At 39.9% G+C, this 21,607-nt stretch overlaps 1 protein-coding gene across 1 annotated transcript in view; it reads left to right on the top strand.

The window, feature by feature from the left end:
• FAM133B (family with sequence similarity 133 member B) overlaps nucleotides 1-15,614 on the top strand; it is a 31,270-nt gene extending 15,656 nt beyond the window's left edge. The window contains exons 9-11 of the mRNA XM_003252454.3: nucleotides 6,511-6,603; nucleotides 10,343-10,390; nucleotides 14,039-15,614. Coding sequence (XP_003252502.1) covers nucleotides 6,511-6,603; nucleotides 10,343-10,390; nucleotides 14,039-14,125 — 228 coding nt within the window. The 3' untranslated portion in view covers nucleotides 14,126-15,614. The remainder of the gene's footprint in view (nucleotides 1-6,510; nucleotides 6,604-10,342; nucleotides 10,391-14,038) is intronic.
• Nucleotides 15,615-21,607: the final 5,993 nt, after the last annotated feature.

Below are 21,607 nucleotides of genomic sequence, written 5' to 3'. Positions count from 1 at the left end.
ATTTCCTTTGATTTCTTAAATCATTTTGAAGAAGGCCCTTCTGATTAAAGAACATTAATTTCTCTTTCAAATTGAATATACCATAGATAAATATTGAAAAATCTTCTTACTATTGTAAATAGATGTTTTACCTTCATTTATAACTTATCTATATAGTTAAAGCAGAATTTATGCCTACCTTAATTTCTGGTTTACATTTAAAATTGTTATTCTGGTTGTTAAAAATAAAGAAAAACCGAAAGAGGGCAGTAATAAAACTACAGACCAGTGTCACTATTTTTTCTCAGAATTTATGTATTTTTTTAATGATACAAAATGAAACAAATTCAGTTTCAGTTTCATTTAATATGCCATGGTACACAATGGTATATACCATATACAATGGTATATTGTGTGCAGTTCACATAATATACCATTGAAATTTTAAAGCTAAAATTCAGTATTAGTTAATGTATTTACAGTGTTGTGCAACCACCATCTCACTCTCGTTTCAAAACTTTCATCAGCCCATAAAAACACTCCATATCCATTAAATAATCACCACCACTCCCTCATTCTCTGGTAACCTCTAATGGGCATTCTGACTATGGATTTGCCTATTCTGGATTTATCATATGAAAGCAGTCATACAATATGCGACCTTTTGTGTCTTTCAGCTAGCATAGTATTTTCAAATTTCATCCAAGTTGTAGCATGTATCAGTACTTTGGTTTTTTGTATGGCTAAATAATATTCCGTGTGTGTGTGTGTGTGTGTGTGTGTGGCTGATTTCTCTATCCATTCATTTGTTGATGGACGTTTGGTTTTGTTTCTACCTTTTGGCTATTACAATGATGCTATGGACATGTATAAACACAAGTTTTTGTATGGATGCATGTTTTCATTTCTCTTGGGTATATGCCTAGGAGTGGTTTACATAACAATTTGCAAATAAAAGTTAATTTTAATTTTTTTTTGAATTAATTTTAAGAATTAACCAGCGTGATGGCACATGCCTGTAGTCCTAGCTACTTGGGAGACTGAGCCCACAAGGTCATGCCGCTACACTTTACCCTGGGGGAGAGAGTGAGACCCTGCATCTAAATTAAAAAAAAAAAAAAAAAAATTTAAGACACTTAAAAAAGAAACTGTAATGACCAATTCCAAGAATTCAAGGTTAATTTATTAATATAATTTGCCATATTAACTGATCAAGGAAAGAAACCATATGATTATTTCAGTAGTTGCCAGAAGGATGTGATGTAATTCAGCATTAATTCCTGATTTTCAGAACGATTATAAAATAAGTGGTTACCCTCATATTTAAAAAAATATATATATATGTGTGAAATTAAATCTGGTAACATAGAAACATGAAATATTAAAACTGAACTGCAATTTTTAAGTACTTAAAATATTAGATAACAGAGTAATATACACACATATAATCAACAAATATTAATACATTTTACCAGCTAGAATTAATAAATGATTTACATTGGTTTCAGGTCTTGTTTTATGTAAAAAAAAAAAAAGAAGAAGAAGAAAAAAGACTGGGCACAATGGCTCATGCTTATAATCTGAACACTTTGGGAGGCTGAGGCAGGAGTATCACTTAAGGCCAGGAGTTCGAGACCAGCCTGGGCAATATAGTGAGATGCCATCTCTACACAAAGAAAACAAATTAGCCAGGTGTGGTAGTCCAAGTTTCTCCTGAGACTGAAGTGGGAGGATCACTTAAGCCCAGAAATTGGAGGTTACAGTGAGTTATGATCATGCCAGTGCACTCCAGCTTGGATGACAGAGTAAGACCCCTATCTCTAAAAAAAAAAAAAAAAAAAAAAAAAAAGTCCCCAAACTATCATTTCTTCCTTTGAGGTAGCTGATACTGAAACTAGTGTGTGTGTTTCCTATCCACATTTATATACTTTTATTATATTAGTATGTGTTCATAAATAATAGAATATTGTGTTTCTTTAGTTACACCTACTGGAATGGGAAGAATATTGTGTATTATCAAAATGGTATCATTGTGTTTCCTTCTTAAACTTGTTTCTTTTCATTCAGCATTACTATTGACATCTATCCTTATTGATACTTTCAAGCTTGTTTCTTTTGCTTATGGTATTCTACTAATTAATCCACCACAAATTATTTCTCCATTCTCCTTTTTATGAACATCTAGATTATTTTAATTTTTCAGTAATACAAACAGTGCTGCTGTGGATATTTCCTACCCATTTCTTCTTTTCCGCAGTTACTGTTGTTTTTTTTTTTTTCCCGAGACGGAGTTTTGCTCTGTTGCCCAGGCTGGAGTGCAGTGGTGCAATCTCGGCTCACTGCAACCTCCACTTTCAAGCAATTCTCCTGCCTCAGCCTCCTGAATAGCTGGGATTACAGGCATGTGCCACCACGCCCAGGTACTTTTTTATATTTTCAGTAGAGACGGGGTTTCACCATGTTGGTCAGGCTGGTGTCGAACTCTTGACCTCATGGTCCGCCCGCCTCAGCCTCCCAAAGTGCTGGGATTACAGGCGTGAGCCACCGCACCCAACCAGTTTACTGTTAATTTTCTAAAGGATACTTTGGACTGTAATTTCTAAGTTCTAGGATGTGCATACACGTTTAACTTGTGAACATTTTGCTTGCCCAAGTGCTTGTTATTTTGCATTCTTGCTAGTGTATAAAAATACCCTTGTTTCACATACTTGTCAACCCAGAGAGACGTCATTATTACAAACGTAATGTATACAAATGGTTGAGCTGCTTCACTTGCTTATTAGCCATTCATATTTCATTTTCTTTGCATTGCTTTTCATAGTCTTTGCCCATTTTTCTGTTGGAAAGAAACAACATTTTCTGGTCCATGGCGTCTCTTTACTTTGTTTTTGTGTCTATTATAGTCATAAAGGCTTTCATTTTAAGTCACATAATCATTGTTTTTAGCCCTTTTATTATTTAAAATTGTTCTGAAAGTGCTGATAATAAAATACTCAATTAGAAAATACAGTGGAAGAAAATATCCCGTTTATAGTAGTAACCAAAATATCTATAGGAAAATTTTAAAGAAGTAAGCAGTACTTATTTGAAGAAAACTATACAAGTCTATTCAGAGACATATATGAAGATTGAATGGAGAGTCATAACATGTTTCTGGGTATAACTTGCCATACTGGATATTAAAACATTATAGGAATGTTTTAATTAACACAGTGCAGTACTAGTACAGGAAGAGACAAAACAGTGGAACAGTGTAGAGTCCAGGTGAAAATTCGAGAATCTGTGGAATGTAATAATATGATAAAGATGGCATTTCTTGGAACAAAATGACTAATCATTTGGAAAATATAAAGCTGGCTACTACATAAAGCCAAATACATCCTAGACAGCTCAGAGATTTAAATGTATGAAAATGCAACTAGAGAAAGGGTGAATATTACAATACTGGGGTGGGGAAGGCTTATGCCTCAAAACTCAGAAACTTTTGACCATATATTTCAAATTCTGAATGGCAAAAACTGATTACAAAAATTAAACTGTGAACAAAGTTTAAATACAATGAACAGACTAAGAAAAACTTCTAAGAATATATAACACAAAAAAATTAATGATCATTAATAAGGAAAAAAGAATACCACACATACACAGACAAATTGGCAAATATACATAAATATAAAAGAAAACACAAACTGTATTCTCTGATACGATTGATAAAGAGCCTGAGAGGGAGGCTTCTTAGTAAAGTGTGATTCATAAATGGGTGACAGACAATTTTGGACACGGTGGGAAAAAGAGATTATCATTTGTGTGAAGACTACGTTGGTCTTTGATTTAGTCATCGTTATTAAAGAGTTTGCACTCACGTACACTTCATTCTATTTCAACTTTGTTTTTAATAGCAAAGAATCCATATTCTTGTCCTCCAGAAGGAGATAGGTTAAGTAAATTCTGACATTTCAGTGAATGTTAAATGTAGCCATAAATGACGTAGTTGGCATGGAAAGATACTATTGGGTGAGAAGAGCAGGTTCCAGACGGCAAGTATTTATGTAATATTGTAAGCATACACGTAGAAAGATGTTTCCAAAAATCTTAATGGTGTTTAATCTCTGGTAGTGGGATTTGAGTCCATTTTCTTACAATTAACATTTAACATTTCAGCCAAAATAACGATGCTGTTTGCAGAAACAAAAGGAAGTCTCCTATAATCTAGCCCATAGAGAGATCATCACTGGTAGTTTATTTTCTGCATTTTTGTTTGTCTTCAAAATTAGACTCTTGCTATATAAAAAATTACACATCCTGAATTTTTATGTAAGATTAGGTGGTAAACATTTTTTCCATTGGGTAGTTTTGTTTTTGTTATGAACTACTTCAGATATACAGAACAGTTCTATGAAAAATAATAAAATGATAACCAGCATATCCACTATGCAGCTCGAATAAATCTTAACATTTTGTTATACTTGCTTTGGGTGTTGTCATAATTTTTTGATTTCTTCAAATATATATTTAAGCCCCTAAGTACTACTCCCAATCTCAGTCCCCTCTCCTTCTCCAGAGTTACTCACTTTTTCAACATTAAAAATACTTAGAGGTTAAGATTTTTTTAGCCTGCCTGCCTGCCTTCCTTCCTTCCTTCCTTCCTCCCGTCCCGTCCGTTCCTTCCCTTCCCTTCCCGTCCGTTCCTTTCCTTTTCTTCCCTCTGTGGCCCAGGCTGGAGTACACTCGGCTCGCTGCAGACTCCCTGCCTCCAGCTCCCGTGATGCTCCTGCCCTGGCCTGCCGGCTGCCTGAGATTGCTGGCTCGCGCCACCACCCCTCCCTCGTTTTTCTCTTTTGGCTGGAGGCGCGGTTTCGCCATGTCGGCCAGCCTGGTCTACAGCTCCTGACCTCCAGTGGTCTGCCCGCCTCGGCCTCCCGAGGTGCTGGGACTGCAGATGGAGGCTCGCTCACTCGGTGCTCAGTGTTGCCTGGGCTGGAGTGCGGTGGCGTGGTCTTGGCTCGCTGCAGCCTCCGCCTCCCACTTGGCCTCCCAGGGTGCTGGGATTGCAGCCTCTGCCCGGCCACCCCGTCTGGGAAGTGAGGAGCGCCTCTGCCCGGCCGCCCCATCTGGGAAGAAGTGAGGAGCGCCTCTGCGCGGCCGCCCCGTCTGGGAAGTGAGGAGCGCCTCTGCCCGGCCGCCCCGTCTGGGAAGTGAGGAGCGCCTCTGCCTGGCTGCCCTGTCCGGGAAGTGAGGAGCCCCTCTGCCCGGCCGCCACCCCATCTAGGAAGTGAGGAGTGTCTCTGCCTGGCCGCCCCATCTGGGAAGAAGTGAGGAGCGCCTCTGCCCGGCTGCCCCGTCTGGGAAGAAGTGAGGAGTGCCTCTACCCGGCCGCCCCTTCTGGGAAGTGAGGAGCGCCTCTGCCCGGCCACCCCGTCTGGGAACTGAGGAGCGCCTCTGCCCGGCCGCCACCCTGTCTGGGAAGTGAGGACCGTCTCTGCCTGGCCACCCCGTCTGGGAAGTGAGGAGCACCTCTGCCTGGCCGCCCCGTCTGGGATGTCTACCACAGAGGCCAGAAGCAATGTGGGGGCTGGCCGTGGTGGCTCACGCCTGTAGTCCCAGTACTCTGGGAGGCCGAGGCGGGTTGATCACTTGAGGCTAGGAGTTCGAGACCAGCCTGGCCAACATGGCGAAACATGTGAAAAATACAACTGACAAACCAACCAACCAACCAAGCGACAACAAAACAGGTCTACCCTGGAGTCGTACTCTAATTTTTTCTATTTTCCTGCCTTTCTGATCGTTTATCCCACTTTCTTTTTCTTCCTCTTCCTTCTCCTTCTTCTTTGTCAAATAGAGGATTGAGTTATTATCATTGATCCATACAAAGTCCCTCTCTCATTTATTTTCTTTAATTCCCACCCCCCATTTCTATTCCCCGCCTTCCCATGTGCAACCTTCCTAATATGTTTGATATGCATCTTTTTGTTTGTATGTACTTTTAGAAAATGTTTATTGTGTGCAAAAAAAAAATTAAAAATAAAAAAAAAATGACCAGAAAAAAAAGAAAAAAAAAAGATTTTTTTAAACACGTATTTACATTTAACACTTTAAATGCACTAAAGGAATTACCACGTAGAGATTCTTTTAGATCATTGCAAATAATTACCCGTTTATTTTCTTTTCTGCAGTACTAGGCCTGTGTAATCCAATCCTGGGTAGAAACAAAAGAATTAGAATACAAAGGAACCAAATCTTACATCATCTGCATGTTTCATATGACTGTTTGAAGTCTATTCTGTATAATTTAAGAAAATAAGGTGGATATTACATCTAAATGGATATGTAGTTATTTCTTTTCAATTTATTTAATATTGCTTTAGTGGAATTAAAGACTTAAATCCTGGTAAATGTTACAATTTTTAGACATTCTAAAATAAAAATGGGTAATTGTAATAATTAGAAGAATTAAATAGAACTTAGAAACATAAAATGTGTGTGACAAAGTAGATCTTTTTGAGTCAAGATAAATGTATTTATTTTTCATAGGATATTAAAGGACTCAGCAAAAAGAGAAAGATGTATTCTGAAGATAAACCTTTATCATCTGAGTCCTTGTCAGAATCAGAGTATATTGAGGAGGTAAGTATATGATCAAATCCATTTTCTCTATTTTAAAATGCTCAGTTATTGATTTAATAAATATGACTTAGAAAAAGAAATACTTCATATTTAATTTATTCACCTTTCTAGAATGAAAAAAAGAAATGAAAGTTATTTCAGAATGAGTTTTCTTTTTTCCAGAAGATAATTATCTATTATTTTTTATAATTAACCATATTTCCACATACCTTTCCAATCTGAGATATTTTTAGTCTTCTAATATTTCCTTTTTATTGTGCTACCATTCTTATTACATGAAAGAAGCTGTGTAACATACAGCATGTTGAAACCCAACATTCTCTTACATTGTTAAAATAGAACATTGCATCTACTGTCTCAGTTTAGTTGATATTATTTAGCTGTGTTTTGAGCTACTTTTCAGGGAGTAGAAAGGTGATGAAGTGGAGAAGAAATGTTGGCAGGAAACATTCATATTACTTTGTTGTGAGAACTAAATGAGATGATAAATTACTCAAGGCATTGCATCATACCTGAGACAGAGTAAATGGTAGCTAAAGTTTGCATAATTCTTGGTGTTACAGTAAAATCTAAGCCAAGTTTGCCCTAGAATCATTTATTTTTAAAACTGTAGCTTTCTTTGGCGATCAACATATTTAACCCCCAATAGTATAATCTTTTCAGTTGAGGATCTTACCCTTGCTTACAAGGGGTGGTAGCAGATTGCAACAAGAGCTGGTTTTCATGATTCCTTAATCATTTCTGTATTAGCCTCCTCCTGTATCAGTCCTGCCCAGCTCTATCTCTGTCTACTATATTCCTCATCTCCCCATTCCCTGAGTCTTGCATTTTTGTTTGTTTGTGCCTCCTTTCTGATTTCATTGTTCTTGGTCTGCAACAGTGGCACTCAGTCCTGTAAGACCTATTGCCCCCATTTTATAGCAATGTCTTGTAATTGCTCCTGAAATGAAAGCTAATGCTGAGGCAAGAAGGTTGCTTGAGCCCTGGAGTTTGAGGCTGCAGTGCACTCTGATCCCACCTGTGAATAGCCACTGCACTATAGCCCAGGCGACATAGCAAGACCCCATCTCTAAAAAAATAATAATGATAATGTGCAATTTTATGAAATTGTATTTCAGTGTAAATGCCTGAATGTGATTAACACCAGGCCAGGCGCACTGGCTCGTGCTTATAATCCCAGCACTTTGGGAGGCTGAGGCGGGTGGATCACCTGAGATCAGGAGTTCCAGACCAGCCTGGCCAACATGGTGAAACTCCATCTCTGCTAAAAAAAAAAAAAAAAAATTAGCCAGGCGTGGTGGCAGGTACCTGTAATCCCAGCTACTTGGGAGGCTGACGCAGGAGAATCACTTGAACCTGGGAGGCGGAGGTTGTAGTGAGCCAAGATTGCACCATCACACTCCAGCCTGGGCAACAAGAGCGAAACTCCATCTCAATCAGTCAGTCAATGCGATAACACCAGAAGACATACAATCTTAAGAAAAAACAAAATGCAGGCTCTAGCAGGTGTATATTACATATGCCCTTCAAAGACCATACAGTGCCATTACAATATATCTTAAAATCCTGCACAAGAGGCATGATGCAGTGACTCAGCCTCTTGTGGCACCTGTAATCTCAGCAATTTGGGAGGCTGTGGCAGGAGAATCAGTTCAGACCAGGAGTTACGACCAGCTTGGGCAACATAGCGAAACCCTATCTCTTAAAAAAAAAAAAAAATTTTTTTTACTTTTTAAAATTTAGTTTCTGGGCCAGGTGTGGTGGCTCACACCTGTATCCCAGCACTTTGGGAGGCCAAGGCAAATGGATCACCTGAGGTCAAGAGTTAAAGACCAGCCTGGCCAACATGGCAAAACCCTGTCTCTACTAAAAATACAAAAATTAGCCAGACATGGTGGCACAGACCCGTAATCCCAGCTGCTCAGGAGGCTGAGGCAGGAGAATTGCTTGAACCAGCAGAGTGGAGGCTGCAGTGAGCCAAGATCACACCACTGCATTCCATCCTGGGCAACAGAGCGAGACTTTGTCAAAAAAAAAAAAAAATTTAGTTTCTGTATTGTAAACAGATTCATCACATGAATGTTTAGCAGGCTATTCAGAAGTCGTGGAGGATGTACAGAGCTGTTGAGGACATAGCGTGACAGCATCCCTCATCTCTGCCTGGCTAAATATAGATGTAGTACATCTACTGTCACCCTTAGTCATTGTAATAACAAGAATAACAATACAAATATTGTTTCCTGGGTGCTCGGTAAAGAGAGCTAGTGAGTTAGTGATCTCTGTTGTGAGCTTGTGGTCTCTAATGCTTATGTGTTGTATTTTTTTTTAGTCCTTCTGCTTCCTTTTATTGTTAATTGCATTTTTATGTATTTGTCAAGTATTTAATATTGTAGTCAGCAGAACCACACAATTCAACATTAGGCAAATTTATAAATATCGTTTTGTATGTAATGTATTAGTATTGTATTATGTTTGTCTGCTATATGGTAGCAAGTTTAATATGAAATATCTTACATTTGAACTTAACATGTAATATGAAAGTTTATGAAAGCTTTGGCAACTTTCAGCTTATTTATTCTTATTTTTCTAGAGACAGGTTCTTGCTCTATCGCCCAGGCTGGAGGGCAACGGTGCAGTCATAGATCACTGCAGCCTGGAACTCCTGGGCTCAAGTGATTTTCCATCTCACCCTCCCAAGTAGCTAGGACTACAGTCACATGCCACCACACCCCACTGATTTTTAACAAAAATTTTTTTGTAGAGGTGAAGTCTTAACTAGGTTACCCAGGCTGGCCTTGAACTCCTGGCCTCAAGCAGTTCTCCCACCTTGGCCTATCAAAGCGCTGGGGTCACAGGCACAAACCACTGCTCCCGGCCTCAGTTTAATTTAAATCCAGTGTACCACACTCAAAAAGATTGAAATAAATTGTAAATGGGATGATAATTCTTACTTAGAATTTTAACCTATTGGCTTATACTAACTACACTGAATATAGAGCTACCATTTGTTGAGCACCATAGAGAGAGAAATACCTGCTGTATTTTAGGCACTTCCCCTTGAGGGTGGATATTATCTCCATTTTACAGATCTTGAGAGTAAGATAGGATTCAGACCTTGGAATCTATCTCATTTCAGAGCTGATGTTTTGTTTGCCTGTTTTGAGACAAGGTCTCCGTCTGTCACCCAGGCTGGAGTGCAGTGGCGCAAACAGGGCTCACTGCAGCCTCAACCTCCTAGGCTCAAGTGATCCTCCCAACTCAACCTTCCAATTAGCTGGGACTACAGGCACATGCCACTGTGCCCAGCTATTTTTTCTTTTTCTTTTTTTTTTCTTGGTAGAGATAGGGGGCTCTCCCTGTGTTGCTCAGGCTGGCCTTGAACTCCTGGGCTCAAGCAAGCCTCCTGCCTTGGCCTCCCAAAGTGCTGAGATTACAGGCAAGAGCCACCGCACTCGGCCTAAAGCTGATGTTTTTTTTCCACTGTACCACATTTTTTTAGGTGCTGAAAGGGAATATAAGAGAAGCTGTCTAGAGATTTTACATCTTAATTGTCCTTCCTTTATGTTTCTTATTGAAACCTCATTGAGATATAACAGGAGTTATTTTAAATGTCCTGTGATTGTCAAAATGTTTTTTACATTTAAATTTTGAAGATGCAAGATAGAGAATTAAAGAAAAATGCCTTGAGTACCAATTACATGTTTGTCTTCTGTTCTCCACAAAAATTTAAACCTTCTAGGTACGAGCAAAAAAGAAGAAAAGCAGTGAAGAACGAGAAAAAGCAACAGCAAGTATCTCTTAACGTTTTTACAAACAATAGCATAGGTGTTTTGGTTTAATATAAAATGAGTCATGGTAAAGCTTGATTGGATTTACTTGGACCAAATAAATGTTTGTTGGGAAAGGTGTGGTGTGTTCAGCAGCTTCACTTAATGGGTGGGAGAAAGTAAAAATGGTTCAGGAAAAATAAAAAATACCCTGGTAGCAAGCATGTCCTGTTTCCATTTCAGTATTTTACTGTTAGAAATATAAGCTTAGGGCTGGGTGCTGTGGCTCACGCCTGTAATCCCAGCACTTTGGGAGGCCGAGGCAGGTGGATTACGAGGTGAGGAGATCGAGACCATCCTGGCTAACACGGTGAAACCCCATCTCTACTAAAAATACAAAAAATTAGCTGGGCGTGGTGGCAGGTGCCTGTAGTCCCAGCTACTCAGGAGGCTGAGGCAGGAGAATGGCGTGAACCCGGGAGGCGGAGCTTGCAGTGAGCCGAGATTGTGCCACTGCACTCCAGCCTGGGCGACAGAGTGAGACTCCGTCTCAAAAAAAAAAGAAATATAAGCTCACGCGGGGCACGGTGGCTCACACCTGTAATCCCAGCACTTTGGGAGGCCGAGACGGGTGGATCACAAGGTCAGGAGTTCAAGACCAGCCTGTCCAGCATGGTGAAACCCCGTCTCTACTTAAAAAAAAAAAAAATACAAAAATTAGCCAGGCATGGTGGCGGGCGCCTGTAATCCAGCTACTCGGGAGGCTGAGGCAGGAGAATCGCTTGAACCCGGGCCGCAGAGGTTGCAGTGAGCTGAGATTGCCCCACTGCACTCCAGCCTCGGCAACAGAGCAAAACTCCGTCTCAAAAAAAAAAAAAGAGTTATAAGCTCAAATTTCTGTTTGACTTCTTTAAGCTACAATATGAAATATGAGAGACCAAAGTATGGTGATTTCCGTTATCTTTGATAATAGTTACTTCCAAATCAGCCAAATCTGGTAATAACAGAAAAAGCCTCTCCAAGCACTAGCTGCAATGAAAAAATAAGAATATGACAACATAAATGACTCATTAATAAAGATTCTTTTGATAGCTTTTAAAGCCAAACTCTGCTATTAATGCAAATTGAGAAGAAAAGAGAAAGAAGAGGCGAATTAAGGAAAATAGAAGTAGTATCTAAGCAAGAAGCAGATCAACCAAGAGAAAATGGTTAACAGAGATTACTTTCAAAGAGTAATGCAAACAATATCAGCAAAGTAATTTAGGGGTCCTCAGTATAAATGTGAGCTATGACCTTTGAAGGCATTTTCTTAGGGAAAGGTGAAAGAAAAATGAAAACATCATGATTTGTAGGTTTGAGTAACCCATTCCCAGAATTTCCCTGACTCTTTAAAACGAGGTACCTTCTCTGATAGGAAGGCTCCCCAGTAATGATTCAGAAATAACATTTTATGTGCTCCAAGCCTACGATGACAAGTTTTGTTTGTTTGTTTGTTTGTTTGTTTTTCTGAATGTGAAAGTAGTTTGGGTGAAGATAGCTTTGGTCTGTGGTTCGGATTAATTAATTAAGACATAACCAAATAAGTATTTGCATACTTTCACTGTTTCATGCTTTCAGCTAGTGTGTATGTATGAAGCATCTCTATGCAGGCACTTTTCTAAGTCTTAAGAGTATAGTAGAGTACAAGATAGAAGAATATGATAAGTGAGAGAGATACTGTGGGGACGGGCTCATGAAATCCCTGCTGAGGAAGTGAAATTAAGCTGAAATCTGATTTACAAGAAAGAGCCAACCATGTGAAGATCAAAGGAAAGAATATCCTAGGCAGAGGGAAGAGCTCTTAGAGACCTATAGTGAGAATAAGCTTGATATATTTGAGGAACTAAGAGAAGGTAAGTGGCTTAATGCCTGGTGGGGAAAGAGAAATGCCATACAGTGAGGGTAGGAAGTAAGCAGAGGCTTACTTACGTTACACAGCAGAGTGTGTTTTCATCAGAATGTTGTAAGAAGCTGTTCTGAGGGTTTTAAAGAGGTGACCTAAATATTTTACATTTTGTAAATGCTTTGGTACAGGAGATAAGTGGGCACAAGTGAGGAATGGTGTTTGTACAGCAGTGATAGTAATAGAGTTGGACTGGCAAGGATGGATTTGAGATACATTTTGGACTTAGATGGTAAGACTTGCTTGGTGCTTTGAATGTGGACATTAGAGTTAAAGCAAAGAGCAGAATCAAAGATAGCTTAGATTCTTTGACCTAAGCAAAATGACAGATAAGTAGTGCCAGTTACTAAGATGGCTGAGGATTTGGAGAGAAAAATGAAGCATTTTTTTGTGGTAATTTCAGATATGCCTACGAGACATCCCAGGTAGAGCTGTTAACGAGGCACTTACAATCCTGAGGTCAAAGTGTAGGACTGCATATAAAGATTTGGCCATCATTGGTTTTAAGTGGAATGTAAAGCATGTGACTGGGAGAGTATGTGGTAAACAATGGAAGGAAGCCCCAGAAAAGCCAGCCAGAGGAAGAAGAGCCAGCAAAGGAAATTAAGAGGTCTTTGTGGTAGAAGAAAACCAGCAGAGAGGTGTCATGGAAGCTAAGAAGAAAATGATTTTTAGAAGAGAGTGCTCAGCTGTCCTTTTATGAAAAAGCAACCTATACCCAAAACTTAGTTTTAAAAGCCCAAATTACAAGATTTTGGACTCTGTAATGTTCCCTATGTACTTCAAACATGTAGTGAGAAAAGAATGATGAAAATTAGCTTAGTGCCACAGAGTGGCAGAGGCCTTTGAGAGAGGGGAGAGAGTAGATAGTGTTGATAGATAGGAAATGGATAGGAAGCTCTCCTGTTACCATCCTTATAGGTCTCTTCTCCTTTCTTGCTTTTCATTTTCTTCTCTTGAATATCAATACACTAGCAGCAGTCTCTCATTTGGTACCACCTTTCCAAGTATCTATGTTTCTGAAAGTTCTGCCTTCTATAACAGAAATAGGAGAGTCAGACTTCAGCAAAACTCCAGCTCCCTTCAATCCACTCATAGTTTAACTACTTTTACCAGGCTTTAGTGGCATTTTCTTCTAAAAATCAGACATCTGTTTTGCTTAACAAAATAGACTTTTTAACTATACATTGATACTTTGTACTAATTAGTTGATTTTAATTTAATAATTTAATTTAATAATTAATGACAACTTCAAGTAGTGCTGCCAGTCTGAGCAGTACACAATACCTGTGTACCTATTTACTTAAAACTGGCAAATTTAATATCTCTGTTCTGTCTGAAAACTATTTTACAAAAACAATTATGTTTTTCTGTGGTTACTCCATTCCAGTAACTATTACTTTAACTTTAGAAGTTATGTAGCATGAAATATAGTGATTGGTAGCATGATTCAGTTGAATTTATTTCCTACAGGAAATTTTGTTAGAAGTTATGTTAATGTGCTGATGACTTAAGATTTTCTCCCTATCTTTTTGAAAATCAGCAAGAACTGTTCTAGTCCTTATATGATACTGGTTGTTGAGACTTTTCGAGGAATGTATTGAGTAGTTTTCTTGGTTGTGTGGATTGTTTGGAATTATGTAGTAGCTTAGAAGAAGCATGGCAAAGATGCTTTTAATTTGCATATTTTTATATAGTAATGTCTAACATGGAATTATCTTTACAGGAAAAAACAAAAAAGAAAAAGAAGCATAAGAAACACAGTAAGAAGAAGAAAAAGAAGGCTGCTAGTTCAAGTCCTGACTCACCATAACATTAAGAAAAATCAGGATTCCCTTATAAAGAAAGTGCAATGTCTGAGGAAATTTCAACTGTGAAAACTACAACATATTTACTAAAATGCATGAATTTTCTTGTTTTTAGAATTATTCCTGGACTATTCAGTAGCCACTCAGATGCCACTGTGTGAAAGGGCCATAAATGTTGCCTGCCGCTTGAACATCTATTTTTTTCTCTTCCAGTGCTTGATAACTCTGGGAGATAATACACTGCAGTTGTACTAGTGGTTAAGATATTTGGGAATAAAATTAATACTTTTCACTAGAAGTGTCTAAGGATAACCAACAGAAATTGAATCTGGATACATCTTTAAGATGTAATCAGAAATGACCAGATGACTCTAGTTAAAATTTTTGAAGGAAGGATTACATTAATATTTCAAAACCCTTACTCTGTAGATAAGTGTATTTTAATTTTTTCCCCTCGTATACTTTTATTTACCTGGGGAAGGAGCTTTTAGGGTTGGGGGGGGGTTGATTTGCTATCTCTTTAGCTAGCAGAATAGTGTGCCTTTGATCCTCACACATCCTGTATTATGGACACAGTAGCCATGCTTCACGGGGAGGTCAGAGCTGGCTACCAGCAGTCTTGCCCTTTACTGAGCTTAGTGTTATCCTTGAATGCTGTCATATGCTGCTTTGAGTGAACCAGAGAAACAGTCATTTGCAGCATGAGAAAGCCCCAAAAGCTCTGGGATTTACCTCCACTTCAGTAATAATGAATATTTTTTAGCATTAGAATGTGTTATGTCATTTGAATTAATTTTGACTACACTTTGGCTTGGGAGAGGAATTATTTTAAATAGACACTGGTACTTTTTGAACTTGATAGCTAAAGATTCTAAAATGCATGTTTTATACTAAGTTTAACCAGTCAGGAAAATTTTATGTAACCAGTGATAGTTTATTTTTTTGTATGAATTTTGTTTAGGCTGCAATGTTTAGCTTTTGTTAACTCCTCACTCTTGCTGTCTTAAGTTCATTACTAGGTTTAATGGCCTACTTGCCAAGATATTTAGCATGTAAAAAGCAGGGTTTTGATTAAAAAAAAAAAAACGGCTTCATATTGAAGCTGAGACTTACAATAACAAGTTGAGTGGCAAGCCTGGTATGCTGTGTCTTATTGCCAGAATCTTAGTAAATGTAATGTTTTAAAAGTTTGTTGTCTTTGTATATTAATAACAAATTATGACAAGTTAAGTTTAAATAAGAGTTACATTATTGCTCTCCCTGTGTCATATTTTACTAAGATTTTGTGCCTCATGTCTACTGCTGAATTGTTTACTAGGAATGTTAAAAGGAATTGATAATTCATTTTCATTTTACATTTTTATATAATCAGGTAACATGACATACAACTTGATGTACAATTTTGCCTGTTACAAAGGGTGTGCTAATTATAGTGGTATATGCACGGAACATGTTGGCATGACAACAGGCTGAATAAATAGCTATTTTACTTAAAAATAGCTGTGTTCTTATCAGCTCCCTTTGGACTGCAAGTAAACTTACAAAGATAAACACTCCTAGATGTTAAGCTGGAAATAGATAAGACATATCCCTACATTTTTAGCTGTTAAAAAAACACATATCTTGGTTTCTTTAAATTTTGTACTCAAAGCTGCATACTATTTCCTAATAAAAGATATCTGTATGCTTTTGAATACACAGAAAATTTAAGGGACGTTTTGCATCCAAAAGGAAGTTTCCTAGAATTGTTGTTCATGAAAATGCCAGAAGGTAAGTTGATCAGATCACATGGTCATCACTTTTGGTATGACACAGAAGTGCAGGTTTACAGACTAGTCCAGTAGGTATATAAAGATTGTATTCCACTAGAAGCAACTGTTCATTTTATTAGACGGGGAAGAAGGTGATTTGGTGAAAAACTATATTCTTTCCAGAATGTGTTAACTGTCTGGGCAACACTTTTTTCTAGTTCTCTGTTGGTAGCCTTAACAGCCTCCTAACAAAGTATGGAAAGAAAAGGGCCGGGCGCGGTGGCTCACGCTTGTAATCCCAGCACTTTGGGAGGCCGAGGCAGGCGGATCACGAGGTCAGGAGATCGAGACCACGGTGAAACCCCGTCTCTAATTTAAAAAGTACAAAAAAATTAGCCGGGCGTGGTGGCGGGCGCCTGTAGTCCCAGCTACTCAGAGAGGCTGAGGCAGGAGAATGGCGTGAACCCGGGAGGCGGAGCTTGCAGTGAGCCAAGATTGCGCCACTGCACTCCAGCCTGGGTGACAGAGCAAGACTCCGTCTCAAAAAAAAAAAAGAATTTGACAGAGTAATTTTTTTATTTTTATTTATTTATTTATTTATTTTTTGGTGACAGGGTCTCACTCTGTTTCCTGGGCTGGAGTGCAGTGGTGTGATTTCAGCTCACTGTAGCCTCAACCTCCCAGGCTCAAGTGATCCTCCCACCTCAGTCTCCCTAGTAGCTGGGACTTCAGGCGCACACCACCATGCCTGGCTGATTTTTTTTATTTTTTGTAGAGACGGAGTTTCACCATGTTGCCCAGGCTGATCCCAGACTCCTGGGCTCAAGTGATCCACCCACCTCTGCCTCCCAAAGTACTAGGATTACAGGCGTGAGCCACTGCGCCTAGCTGACAGTACTATTATCAGTTATGTTTATTCCAAAGTTACTACCCTGTGCAAGTTACTAACATCTCTTCCTCCCTTCCAAACTACCCTTTTTCTTGACAAACTTTACACCAATTTTTTTTTTTTTTTTTTTTTTTTGAGACGGAGTCTCGCTCTGTCGCCCAGGCTGGAGTGCAGTGGCGCAATCTCGGCTCACTGCAAGCTCCGCCTCCCGGGTTCACGCCATTCTCCTGCCTCAGCCTCTCCGAGTAGCTGGGACTACAGGCGCCCGCCACCACGCCTGGCTAATTTTTTGTATTTTTAGTAGAGACGGGGTTTCACCGTGGTCTCGATCTCCTGACCTCGTGATCTGCCCGCCTCGGCCTCCCAAAGTGCTGGGATTACAAGCGTGAGCCACCACGCCCGGCTTACACCAATTTTTTATAAATACAAGGCATGTTACCAGGATAACGGTACTGGAATAACTGCCGTAAATCAGTGGATGTTCCAAATAGAAAAATTGGCTTTATACTCATGCTACCTCTTTGTAATTGTTTGGATTCCTTTGGCTGCCCTTAGTATATTTAGATGTTCTAAATACCATTAGAGTGTCCTGAATTTATTTTGACTAGAATACAGATTTACATTCCTTCAATCAAGTTGTATTAAAAACCTATTGCCTAATTTTCTGACATTTCATGGAGACCCGTAGACAAGGCTCACAGAAACCAAGTGAGAACAGCTATTCTTCAAACTTAAGTGACAGGGTTCATGCTTTTTTAAAAATTGCTACTTTTTAACTTAAAGTCTATGAATACTCATTTATTTGCTTAAGAAAAGTTTTGAGAAACCTTTTTTTCCCCCCAACTGTATTTAACCATGGATCACTGCATCCTTGACTTCCCAGGCTCAAGCCAGCCTCCCACTTCAGCCTTCCCAGTAGCTGGAACCTGTGACAGGCATGCACCGCCACACCCAGCTAATTTTTTTTTTGTAGAGACAGGATCTCCCTATGTTGCCCAGGCTGGTCTCAAACTCCTGGGCTCAACTTTGCTCTAAGATTGGAGTGGGTGCTGGAGCAGCGAGAGGCCAGGAAGTGGCAGCACGTGCTTCGAAGCCTGTGGAGTAGGTGTCAGGAGAAGGGAGAGGTCAGAGAGTGGGAGCAGGCACCTCCAAGCCTGTGGGGGAAAGGGGGGCCTTCCCAGCCCCCAAGAGTGCAGAGATGCCTGGGTCCGCAGCTGTGGCTTGGGCAGCTGCAGCTGTGCCCAGGAGGGTGGGGATCCTGCCTGATACGTAGAGCACACAGCCCCAGCCACGCCTCCCTGCTGCAGCTGGCACCTTTGCAGTGGCCACTCCAGATGGGCCGCTGTTACCATCACTGTGAAGTAGAAACTATTATCTCCATTTTGCAAATGAGAAAACTGAAACACAGAAAGGTTTACCCAAGGTCACCCTAGAAAATGGGGTGCATAATCTCTCAATAAAACCTAAGATAATTCTTGGCTGGGTACAGTGGCTCACGCCTGTCATCCCAGCACTTTGGGAGGCCGAGATGGGCAGATCACTTGAGGTCAGGAGTTCAAGACCGGCCTGGCCAACGTGGTGAAACCCCGTCTCTATCCAAAATAGAAAAATTAGCCAGGCATGGTGGTGCACACCTGTCATCCCAGCTACTCGGGAGGCTGAGACAGGAGAATTGGTTGAACCCAGGAAATGGAGGTTGCAGTGAGCTGAGATTGCGCCATTGCACTCCAGCCTGGGCAACGGAGAGAGACTCTGTCTCAAAAAAAAAAAAAAAAAACAAAGCCTAAGGTAATTCTTTTACTATGAACATGGTGATTTCTACCCTTTTCTTTCTTTGATCCTAAGCTGGATACCAGTGAGGTTTTGTGAATCTAAGGCAGCCCAGGCCCAGTTCACCTGTATTACTTTGAAGTTCAGGAAAGAAACAGATGGTGGGAGGTTTTGGAGTCTCAGATCCAGCTAATGCAGCCTCCAAAGTATCCTCTTCTTTTGGAAATACACTCACTAGGCCTGTTAGGGCTGAGGGTAGATTCCTTCTTGAGAGACAGTATCTTCCCAGTACCACACACACTTCTTTTTTTGTATTAATATATTTTTTAAATTTTTAATTCTTGTTGGTACATAGTAGATGTATATATTTATGGGGTGCATGAGATACTTTAATATAGGCATGTAATGCATAATAATCACATGATGGTAAATGGATATCCATTCCCTCAAGCATTTATCCTTTGTGTTACAAACAATCCAATTACCCTCTTTTAGTTCTTATTAATATTTTGGGTTTTGGGGGGGTTTTTTTTGAGAAAGTCTCACTCTGTTGCCCAGGCTGGAGTGCAATGGTGTCAGCTCACTGCAACCTCTGCCTCCTGGGTTCAAGCAATTCTCCTGCCTCAGCCTCCCTAGTAGCTGGGATTACAGGTGCTGAAAATTAGGTGTCTGGCTTAATTTTTGTATTTTTAGTAGAGATGGGGTTTCACCGTTGTGGCCAGGCTGGTCTCGAACTTCTGATGTCAAGTGATTCGCCCATCTCGGCCTCCCAAAGTGTTGGGATTACAGGCGTGAGCCACTGCACCTGTCTCTTTCAGTTATTTTTAAATGTACAATGAAATAATTATTGACTATAGTCGCCCTGTTGTGCTATCAAATACTAGTCCTATTCGTTCTTCCCATTTTTGTACCTATTAACAATCCCCACCTCACCCCTACCCCTCTACTACCCTTTCCAACCTCTGGTAACCATTTTACTATTTCCATGAGTTCAATTGTTTTAATTTTAACTCCCACATATAAGTGAGAACATGTGAAGTTTGTCTTTCTGTGTCTAGCTTATTTAACTTAATGACCTACAGTTCCATCCATGTTGTTGCAAATGACAGGATCTCATCCTTTTTTATGGCTGAATAGTACTCCATTGTGTATATGTACCACTTTTTTTTGTTTGTTTGTTTTCTGAGACGGAGTTTCATTCTTGTTGCCCAGGCTGGAGTGCAATGGCATGATCTCAGCTCACTGCAACCTCCGCCTCCCGGGTTCAAGCAATTCTCCTGCCTCAGCCTCACGAGTAGCTGGGATTACAGGCATGTGCCACAATGCCCAACTAAGTTTTCTTATTTTTAGTACAGACGGGGTTTCGCCATGTTAGCCAGACTGGTCTCGAACTCCTGACCTCAGGTGATCTGCCCACCTTGGCCTCCCAAAGTGCTGAGATTACAGGACCGAGCCACTGCGCCCCACCACGTTTTTTTATCCATTCACCTGTTGATAGACACTTAGGTTGCTTCCTAAGTGTCTTGGCTATTACGGGTGGTGCTGCAATAAGCATGAGAGTGCAGCTATCTCTTCAATATCCTGATTTCTTTTCTTCTAGATATATACCAAGCAGTGGGATTGCTGGATCATATGGTAGCTCTATTTTTAGTTTTTTGAGACAAGGTCTCACTCTGTCACCTAGGCTGGAGTGCAGTGGCATGATCACAGCTCACTGCAGTCTTGATCACCTGTGCTCAAGCAATCCTCCTGCCTCAGCCTTTTGAGCAGCTGGGACTGCAGGCATGTTCCACTATATCCAGCTAATTTTTTTTTAATTTTTTTTTTTTTTTAGAGACAGCGTCCCACTATGTTGTCCAAGCTGGTCCTGAACTCCTAGATTCAAGCAATCCTCCTGCCTCTGCCTCCCAAATTGCTGGAACTACAGATGTGAGCCACCACGTCCAGTTTTGAGGAACCTCCAAACTGTTCTCCATGGTGGTTGTACTAATTTACATTCCTGCCTACAGTGTATGAGGGTTCCCTTTTCTTCACATCCCTGGCAGCATTTGTTATTGCCTTACTTTGGGATATAAGCATTTTTTTTTTTTTTTGAGACAGAATTTTGCTCTTGTTGCCCAGGCTGGAGTGCAATGGCGCGATCTTGGCTCACCGCAACCTCTGCCTCCTGGGTTCAAGTGATTCTCCTGCCTCAGTCTCCCAAGTAGCTGAGATTACAGGCATGTGCCACCACACCCGGCTAATTTTGTATTTTTAGTAGAGACAGTTTTATCCATGTTGGTCAGGCTGGTCTTGAACTCCTGACCTCAGGTGATCCACCCGCCTTGGTCTCCCAAAGTGCTGGGATTACAGGTGTAAGCCCCCACGCCTAGCCAATATAAGCCATTTTAAATGGGGCAAGATGATATCTCATTGTAGTTTTGATTTCCATTTCTCTGATGATCAATGATGTTGAGTACCTTTTCATATACCTGTTTGACATTTCTACATTTTCTTTAGAGAAATGTCAGAGCTTCTGCCCATTTTTAAATCGTATTATTAGATTTTTTCCTTTAGAGTTGTTTGAACTCCTTATATATTCTGGTTATTAATCCCTTGTCAGATGGATAGTCTGCAAATATTAATATTTTCTCCCATTCTATGGGTTTTCTCTTTGTTTCTTTTGCTGTGCAGAAGTTTTTAAACTTCACGTGATCCAATTTGTCCACTTTTGCTTTGGTTGCCTGTGCTTGTGAGAAATCTTCACCCAGACCAATGTATGGAGAGTTTCTCTGATGTTTTCTTGTAGTAGTTTCATAGTTTGAGGTTTTACGTTTATGTCTTTAATCCATTTTGACTTGATTTTTGTATATGGTGAGAAGTAGGGGTCTAATTTCATTCTTCTGCATATGGATATCCAGTTTTCCCATCACCCTTTACTGAAGAGACTGTCTTTTCCCTAACATATGTTCTTGGCACCTTTGCCGAAAATGAGTTCACTGTAGATGTATGGATTTGTTTCTGAGTTCTCTATTCTGTTCCATTGCTCTATGTGTCTGTTTTTATGCCAGTACCATGCTGTTTTGGTTACTATAGCA

This window comes from Nomascus leucogenys, chromosome 11, assembly GCF_006542625.1.
Source record: "Nomascus leucogenys isolate Asia chromosome 11, Asia_NLE_v1, whole genome shotgun sequence".
Classification (NCBI taxonomy): Eukaryota; Metazoa; Chordata; class Mammalia; order Primates; family Hylobatidae; genus Nomascus; species Nomascus leucogenys.
Note: the sequence above shows the minus strand (reverse complement) of the source record. Positions and strands in the feature narration are given on the sequence as shown.